This window comes from Sipha flava, unplaced genomic scaffold (assembly GCF_003268045.1).
Source record: "Sipha flava isolate LNK unplaced genomic scaffold, YSA_version1 48_pilon_pilon, whole genome shotgun sequence".
NCBI lineage: Eukaryota > Metazoa > Arthropoda > Insecta > Hemiptera > Aphididae > Sipha > Sipha flava.
The window spans coordinates 546490-556646 of NW_020273306.1; the positions used below are offsets into that span (position 1 = coordinate 546490).

The window sequence follows — 10157 nt, forward strand, 5'->3', positions numbered from 1 at the left end:
AGATCAGAATAGTGTAAACCATAGATCGGTCACTCTGATTTCCGGTCTTATTTTAAAAATGTGGTCTGGCCGTGAGTTAGCTTAAGAATAGGGTTCAGCGCTACTGCCCCTGGTCACTGATTGACATAATTTTATTATGTAAATATATTATCTATACTACATATATTGTTTAGTGTCTATACTAAGGTCGATATTATAGGTGTTAGGTTTATATCACGGATAGATACACAGGACTGGAAACGGAGTATTATCAGTGGAACTTAAATGTTTTCATATGGTACAGCACCGACAAACAGCGTCATCTATTAAGTTGAGTTAAAAACTCAATACTCAGCATTGGATTAAAATAATAATATGAATGCCAATATAATTTTTATTATAATTGTTATGAATATCAAATAGTGCATTAAATACTGATGGAAAAGCACCTTTTTTTAGTCTAATTGTGTTCATTTTAACTTGTATATAGAATTATTGAGTTATAATTTATAATATTTAATGACCAAGTACGTAAAGTACCCAAATGGCTAAATACAAATAATTATGTTTTCTTACTTCTAAGTCATTACACCCACTATAACTGTTAATCAAATCTTCTTTCCTAAATGTTCTATACAAACGTATGTCACTTTGCGTTTATGATTACCATTTGTTTTCTTAACAATTTCTTCCCACCAATGGAATTTGGATTCATGAAATTTAAATAATTAAACACTGGATATTTTTTTACTGGAACATGAAAATATTGAACATTGGCGAGGCATTTTAATTTTATTATTTAAATACGAATGCTGAAATAAATCAAGTAGATAATACTACCTATTTACTAGACATTCTAGTAAATAGTAAGTAAATAATCTACTATTTATTAACGGAATGAATATAAATAGGTACATGAGACAATGCAATTTACTTTTCTGTGCCAATTTATTTATAAAAAAATGTTAGAAGAGCTCTAATGCTACTAGATAGCGCTATGTGTCCTGCGTGTACCTATTGAAAACATTTTGTGCCGGTCCTCTATCACTCTCCTGTCAAATCATTACCCGACCCGTCCTGTATATCTTATTCCGTGTTTTATATCGTTAGATATTGATAACAGGTTGCAAGATATAAAACGAAATTTAAAATATTAAAAACACAAATCATAAGTTATTATTTTTGAATACAATTTTTTTCCTTTATTGCTATTGCAATTTAACATCTTTCTACGCCAATCACTGAATAATTGTGATACTATGGAGAGTTTCAATTTGAAAAATATTTTTTTCTCTTTTATAACTATTTTAGTTTTGGTTATATCTATGCTCTGTTTTTACGAACCTGCTCAAAATGTGTTGTGCAGTTTTGCGATTTTTGAAAGATTCTTTTTCAACACACCCAAAGTTTGTTCTCTTTTTGATTCCTACCGCTTAAGTCGTTACAAAGGTGTTGGAGGAGGTAAAATATATTTATCCATTCTGGGTATTGTATTTGATGTAACTGAAGGTAGACGGTTCTACGGTCCTGGTGGTTCTTATCATGGATTCTCTGGTAAATAATGGAAATAATACTATAATATATTATTCTTAGGCATTTTTATTGAAAACTTGATTATCTGTTTTAAGAATAAATATTTTTCTTTTAATTATTATGTGATAAATGTATAGGTCGTGATGCCAGTCGTTCATTCATAACTGGTTTATTTGATGAAGAAAATTTAACGGATCATGTTATTGATATGGATCCAACTGATTTAATAGGGTTGGATAATTGGCTTAGTACTTATAAAAAAAAATACAAAGAAATTGGTACTTTTATAAAATATAATTTTTCTGTAATATATACTATATAAATAATTTTATTTATATTTTTATTAATTTATTATTTCTTTATAATGTTATTTAAGGAAAATTAATTGGTCGATATTATGATTCATCTGGTGAAAAAACTGACTATTGTAAGATAGTATACGAAAGAATTAATGTAAGTAAAATGGCCAAATTGGCAAAAAAAAAAGAAATGAATCGATATCCAAGTTGTAATGTAGAATATATTAAAGAAAACCAAAGAAGTAAAGTCTGGTGTACTACATTAAGGTAAAAAATGTGGCTTTAATTTTTTTTAAATTTTAAATTATAACAATTTGTTTATATTTTTTATAGTGGAGGTGTTAAAAGAACATGGACGGGAGTACCTCGTAAATTACAAACTCTTGATGAAAATGGAAATTTATCTGTTCGCTGTGCATGTGTTCAACTTGATGAATTAAGTAAAAGTGAATTAGTGCATATTGTAGAATATGATAATTGTGAAGCTAGCTCAACAGTTTGTTTTGTAAAAATCAGTTAATCTTCTTTGTGTATTGCTATTTTGTATTAAGTTGTGGTTTCAAAGGTAAGCTTGTGTAGATCATGGTACACTTTAACTCTGTGGTCTATCTACTGATCCATTTTCAATTTTGAATTATATTTTAAATTCAAGGTTATTTCAATATGTTATAAGAGGAAATATATTTTTTAAATGTTTCCTTAATATTTATATGTATATAATCCTGACTTTTCCATGAATGAGTTTACTACTTATTTTAATCTAATTTGAATGTTATGGTCTAAGTATAAAAAAAAAAAAATTTTAATTATTTTAGTATAAGAATGTTTTCATAAAAAACTATGAAATTATAAATTAATAAAATATGAGTGCTATTATATTTATAAGGTTTAACATAAACATTTTTTATTTACTTAACTATAAGATTATAATACTATTTAATTAATTGTGCAATTTTAATCTTTTTTTCATACATATAAGATACTTAAGGCATTTTTTTATTGAGTTAGTTATCATTGTTATTAATTATTATTAATTATTTTATGAGAATGTTCAATTCATATTATTTGAACTTATTGAACATTGATTGGTGATAATATTAGTTTATTATAATTATTTTTAATACATACATGCATATATATAGTTATTTGTTTAATCAATAGACTGATTTTAATGACACCACAAAATTTACAAATTCGTGGAAGTTATTTAAATGATTTACTAATACCTAGACTTAGAATATTTAAATTATTTAAGAATGAATATCTGTTATGTATTTAGTATGATATTATTTGTATCTATTGGTTTTCTTTAAGGATTTTGAAAACTAATTTTAATTTGTTTTAAATTTTACTCTTTATCAGTGTTTCTTAAACTGTTAGATTAAGACCATATAATATTCAAAAAAACTAATTTGAAAAAGTGTAACTAAAGATCAGAGGTGGCTAGGAGGAAAAAGTCGTGTTAGGCGTACACATTAATAAAAAAAATATTATAATATTTTAATAGTACATATGAAATTATAGTGTACTATGTACAATAAATAATAATATAAAGTTAATAATAGTGTTTTGTACTTAAACAATATAATAAAGATAGAAAAAACTACTGATGACCACGAAAAATTAGTACTTACAAAATACCTGCCCATATAATTATTACAGATAAAAGTATGGTTGGTTTCAATTGGACCATTGACCTTACCCTTTATCCTTTCTATACTTGCGATAACACGGTGCCTAACAGTTCAATACAAATATGAGGTGTTTAATAAAAAATCATTAATAATCCTACTTCCTTTCCTTTCTACTTCCTCATGTTAAACCTCAGCAGTCACTGTAACCAAGTCTAAATATCAAAATAACTTAAATTTGATGCTGGCACTAAGACTTTCATTAACAAATCTTACTCTAGTTATTAATAATGTGTGCTGTCATTCCACCCCATACACTAATTTTATTATTGTTATTCCTGATATTGACTTTAGATATAATGTTACTTCTTGAATACTATGATACCTCATTACTAAATAATAAAATTCCATTTTTCTGTATTTAGTAATTTAGTGTACCGCTAATGTTACAGTTTAATGCCATGTTATGTGTACTTTAGTTTTTTGAAGATAATTTTCTTAAGGGTTCCACATAAAAAAATATTCTTTTTTGTTTCGTGATTTCAAAAAATGTTAAAAACACTGCTTTAGATCAACTTTCCAACTTATTGATTTTCTCTCACAAAATGTTGTTATCCATATTCAATAGTTTGCTTATGATTTTTTAAAATTTTGTTTAACGTAGGCTGATTAATTCTCTTGGTTATAGAATAAAAGTAAACTATTTTTGTTATGGGAGAGGGGTCAGCTATTAAGTAATATGGGTTACTAATGAACTTGGAATGAACTGAGCTGGATTCTTCCCAGTCCGCCCATGTAAATATAGATTCTTTGCTGAGCCAACACGGAAGCTGAAAAACTACATTCAATGTCTGTCCCTGTATCTTATTGGTATATATGGCAAAACAAAACTGTATAAAAAATTAGACTCCTTTAAATTCAGACGAGTATTTATAAGTAATCATCTTAAGGTATCCTGGGAGTAAAAACAATTTGACATTGGGTTGAGTCGGAAAGAGTTTAAGCTCCAATTATGTTTCTTTGTATCGTTACTATCCTTTACCTTGTGCTATTGCATAATTTCAATGCATTAAAATTGTTAAATACTGATATTGACGTTATGGTATATTACTATTTTTATTTTTAACTATATTTGTATCATACGTTCGCGAATAATTATTGCTAAATAAGTGCATATTCTTGGCACTTTATGTTGAACGACCATAGTTCGATTTCTTCTACATGGGCATTACGCCACCAATAATAAAATCAGTCAAAATGTATTACTAAAAAAAATCAACCTAAAAACAAAAATACCGATAGAAAAACAATCAACACGATGGAGCGAAACTTAAGACCAACAACTGATATGCCATAACGGAGATAAAAAAGCGCTGCTGTTGGCAACAAAAAATAATTGCAATACATCGATAGCAAACATACTTCACTGTTGACGTCGTAAGACGATCATAAACTGTATGATAATGAAGACATTACGGTTTGTAATGATATGGTTGCATGCCGGGTGAGTACGAACAATAACCTTATTTTTTCTATAAAAATATTATAAACTTCGAGAAATTCCAGGACGGCCACGGCTACTATGTAGTATACTGAAGAATATTATAGGTCGTCAATATATTTAATTAATAACAATTTAAATATTAATTTTATTCGATAAAATTAATATTTATGCTTAAAATCCTCTCCATTATGCCCTCTTTAATTAAAAAAAAAAAAAAAAACAGCATTACGATTAAATAAGTAGTTTAAAATCCAACCAGTAACAAAGATTTCTTCCACTTTTGCTTGTTTTCAGTTTTATACATACACTCAGTCAAAAAAGTTTCCATACATTGCATTTAAATTTATAAGATGATTTTAATAAATCTTAAATTAAACATCAGTATTTTTATTTATTAACCAAAACATTCCTTAACAATCAATTATTTAATTTCCGTGGCAAATTTAGGTAAAAATATTCGTGTAGAAATGTGTACTAATCAGGGCTTGGAACCGAAATTAAAAATACCGGTATTTTAATCCAAACCTTTTGAAAATATTGGAACCGGAACCGTTTTTTGATTTTTATAGGAACTGAAACGTGAACCGGAACCGATATTTTTCTGAAGATAATTTTTCGCTTCCAGTTTTATTTCTATTTTATATATTTAGCTAATAAATAATAATAGTTAATTGTTATTTGCACGGTGCCGTCGGTTGGAAAAACCCGTCATTATGATTATAAATAGTTTTGGACGACGACGTCTTGTAATGTTGCAGAAAGATAAATAATAAAATAATTATTATAACAATCAAAATACACACCCATAATGTATAAATTATTATCATGGACTAATATCTAAAATCATTCGTATAATGCTATAGAATTATTCGATGTTTTTTTATCAGGGGCGTATTTAGGGGGGGGGGGGGGGGGTGATATGGGTGTTAGAACACCCCCATCGATCTTATTTTATGGTATTTCACCAAGTTATAAACTTATTTTGATTATTTGAATAAACGTTGTAAACAACTTATAGATTTTTCACATGCTGTCTTAATGTAATAATTTTCATTTATATAAATACATGGTAATTATTTATGTAATATGGGGGAGGGAGCAGAGGCTCTACTTACCATAAGTCTATTAAATTTTAAAACACCCCCGTTAAATGAATCCTGGATACGTCACTGATTCATATTCGGAAGTTCGTGAAAACTGGATATTTTGAAGTTTTGGAAACAAATGGAAACCACATATCTAGACCTTGCCACACTAGCAAAAATAATTTATTCTGTTCCTTCTACCCAAGTAAGTATGGAGAGATTGTTTTCTGGGCTCAAATTCATATTGTCACCTTATCGAACCAGTGTATCATCTAAAAATTTGAAAGATCAATTACTGGTTAGAACTAACAGGCTGTATGAAAATAAATATGTATACTATTTTTTTTCATTTATTTAGTATATCTTAGTAATTTAATATAATATAATATTAACTATTTAAATAAATTTTTTTGTAGAAAAACAAGTATTTAAAATCCATTAGATATTACATATAGGTTATCCAAATAGGAACAAGAACAACAATAAGTTGTGTTGTCTAAAAAAAGAGAAAAAATTGAAAAAAATTTATGTTATGTTTTATTTGTAATTATTATAAAATATATTATGATTTAAAACTTTATAGAACAATATTCTACAGTTTCTTTAATTGTTAGAGTTAAGACTTAAAAGTTTTTAAACTAATGGTATGCAACCTTTTTTGATCCATGACTCCAAAATGTATTTATTTCAATGTGGCGATCCCAACCAGCATTCCATGGTACGTATAATATATAATATTTTAAATATTGGTATAACACTTTTTAATTAGGTGATTAATTTTTGGCGACCCCTATTAAAATGTTGGGACCTCCAGATTGCGCACTATTGTTTTAAACCTTCAACAATACTATTTTTTTTATTTTTAGTCTAAATTAAAATAAATTATATTCCAATCTCCTATTATATTACATGTTAAAGTTTCTTATTAAAGAGCTTCGACACCAAGTAAGATAATACTCCTATAATGTCTTATAATTTAGTATCCAGTAATAATTTTTTATTATTAGTATTACAAATAATAATATGTAATAGTAAGAAAATATAATTCGATTTTGTCATATGTTAGTAATAATACTCCATACAATATGAGTCAATCCTATTTTTTAAAATTTGTTTTGGATGTTTTTAAAACAAAATATTAAACTTATTAGGTAAGCCCTTTAACCTAATAAGACTGCTATAATTTGATTTTATAATTTTAGATAGTATATATGATGTTTATAATAGATTTTTTTATGATTTTTGAAAAAATAACCCTTTAAATACCGTTATTAACCGGTATCAGAACCAGAACCTTAATTATATAATTTTTAAGAACTAGAACCGAAACCGAAAAAATTATAAAGGTTCCAAGCTTTGGTACTAATCTCATGAAACAGAAATACTGTGTGGCTATTTTAAATATATTTATACTATAAAAGTATATTAATTTAATTTAGAATTATAGAAAGCTATACGGTTTAATGACCGGTGTATAAATCGTTTAGGTATGTTTAAATGTGTAAAAATGTTTAGGTTAATTCTTATTAGTTATAACATTAAAATTACATATTTCTTAAAAAGACAAATTAATTGTATTCATTTTGTAAATTGATTGAATTTTGTTAACGTTTACATATTATTATACGTAAACATATCTAACCTATATAGAACAATTAATGAAAGAAAATTAAATTAAAGATTTTTTTGTTTAAACTTTGATTTAATATTGGCTATAGAAAATATTACAAAAATGTTAATGATAAATATTTCTGTTTTAGTATAAAAATTTAATTATGCTCATTTTTGAATATCTTATACTTTTAATAGACCTTATTATATTTATAGCAATAGAACACGAAAAAGTAAAATTATTTTACCAGAAATGTTAGTATAACTATCTAATATTAACTCACTCAATTCAAGTATTTAATAACTTATAGACGGTTTCATTTCTTGGACATTTTCCCAGATACCTGTAGAGTAAATTATACCGTGAACTGTTTTACTAAACGAAAAAAAATGACAAACTTAGATTGACGTTAAATGACTTTTTGATAAATATTTGCGTATTTAACTATACCGTTGTGATCGCACATATACTTATTGTTTTTTAATGCTAGGGACTGCATAATATAAAATTAAATTTCAAAAAAGTTATTTTATTATCATATACTAATAAGTTATTTGTCAAAATCAGTGGCGTAACCAGCTGGTGGGCCCGGGCTTACCTACTTTTTAAAATAAATTTCATGAACACGTATGTCATAAGTTTTTATTCATACTGTGAAATTTTATTTTAAAATTAAATTTGTACACGTAATACACGGGTATTCAGTGGCGTAGTTGAGAATGTTTCATGGGGGGGGGGGATGAAAATAAATCTGTATGGCAAACTTGTGGGGGCAATGCTTGTGAAATTCAGTATCACAATTTAGTCTGATATTTTTTAATACAATGATAATATCTTCAGCAAGGCTTACTGCTTCTCTTAAATCAAGTTTTTCTTTTTGTAGCAATTTACACAAAGGTAATCCAAAAAAAAAACCAATTGGAAAAATATTTTTTATAAAATAAAATAAATTATATTTATTAATTACTATTTAGTTGTATAACTTGTAAGGATACAAGAAATTCTGAATCAATAGTTTTTAATAGTATATTAACTTACGTTGCAGTGGAATCATTCCAATTTTCTGTACCTATGATTCAACTACGAATGCAAATAGTTCATTGAAATCTGTTACCGCATCATAATACTGCACCCATCGTGTAGCACACAATCTTTTTAAAGTTTTAACCTTAGGATCCTCATTACTATTTTCAATGTTGGTTAAAAGAAAATTTTGACAATTTGGTGTATTAAAGAAAACAAACTTTTACGGATAAGTATTTATAACCGGATTTTTTTTTTTTAGTTTCGTAATAATTTAAAAGTTTGTATTCGTGCTATTTGTAGGTTTAAGACAATATATAAATACAGCTCATGAAGGGGGGATCTATCTCCCATATACCCCCCGTAATTACTCCTCCCTGCGGGTATTTATATATTAAAATTATTTATATTTTTACTTATTTATTATATTTTTAACACCGATAGAAGTACATCGCGTTTTTATCTACTATTTTTATATTGCATTATTGTATGGTAATCATTAACTGACGGAAATAAGAGATGTGCATCGTCGTTGCGTACTTTATACCTTTATTACTGACTCTATTGTTCTAGTCTCGCACTGTCGCGTGCCGTTTGTACTTAGTACGTGATTTTTAATTTTGTGTTCTTATTTATCTATAATTAAATCGCGAATTTTTATGTAAAAACATATTTTAATGGATGTATGCACAATCACGGGAGAAAGAAATGTCAACGTATCATAGTACAAAGAATCTGAATACACAATTTTACTTCATATATAAGTGTATATTCAAAAGTGGCAAGTTAATGAAAATAATTAACTCGAGTTAAGTTAAGAGAACACAAGATCGATAAGTTAAAAGTTAACAGTTCACAATTCATAAATTTAACTCGATAAGTTAAAAGGAAAAAATATTAACTTAACTTAGTTTAAAAAAAGGTAATCTACTTTTTTTAATTAGTTTATAGATTACTTAAAAAGTGACTGTATTCTTTAAAAAGATCTAATTTCTTAAATTATAATGAACAATTTGAATTTTTTTATCATAACATACAACAGTGACGCCGAAGTGTTTGAAAAATACATTGACATTGTACATCAAGGGGATACTCACTACCGTATTTATTTATCTTTATAGTTAAAATTCTCTATAGATAATATTTCTACGGTCAATACCCAAAGGTGGGTCCTCAACCTACAAAATCTAATATAACATCTGATGTACAGTGTATGCGACCATTTTACTTTACACAATTATTTAATTTTTATATTAATATTTATATATAAACGAAAAATTTCAAAATTTTTTAAATTGATAGATAAGATACATCAACTGTGAAAAGTTAAGTTATTTCAATTAAACTAGTTAAGTTAATAAGTTAAACAAAAAATTAACTTTTTAACTTAACTTTAATTTTTTAACTAATTAATGCCCACCTTTTTTGTATATTCTGATGTTTAGAAAATATATGTATGTGTCAGGGTTTATTCTAAAGCGCAGTTGGGCT

General features: G+C 26.6%; 1 protein-coding gene across 1 annotated transcript; it reads left to right on the forward strand.

Annotated features, from left to right (window-relative positions):
• The first annotated feature begins 1046 nt into the window (after positions 1 to 1046).
• LOC112690062 (neuferricin) lies at positions 1047 to 2613 on the forward strand. Its single transcript, XM_025563972.1, has 4 exons — positions 1047 to 1533; positions 1650 to 1790; positions 1889 to 2078; positions 2145 to 2613. The coding sequence occupies exons 1-4, from the start codon at positions 1239 to 1241 to the stop codon at positions 2329 to 2331; spliced, it is 813 nt and encodes a 270-aa protein (XP_025419757.1). The 5' UTR covers positions 1047 to 1238; the 3' UTR covers positions 2332 to 2613.
• The last annotated feature ends 7544 nt before the right edge of the window (positions 2614 to 10157 follow it).

Coding starts and splice junctions, on each gene's coding strand:
- LOC112690062 (XM_025563972.1), top strand. CDS start 1,239: ATGGAGAGTTTCAATTTGAAAAATATTTTTTTCTCTTTTATAACTATT. Junction 1,534..1,649: donor TTCTTATCATGGATTCTCTG/GTAAATAATGGA, acceptor ATAAATGTATAG/GTCGTGATGCCAGTCGTTCA. Junction 2,079..2,144: donor GTCTGGTGTACTACATTAAG/GTAAAAAATGTG, acceptor TATTTTTTATAG/TGGAGGTGTTAAAAGAACAT.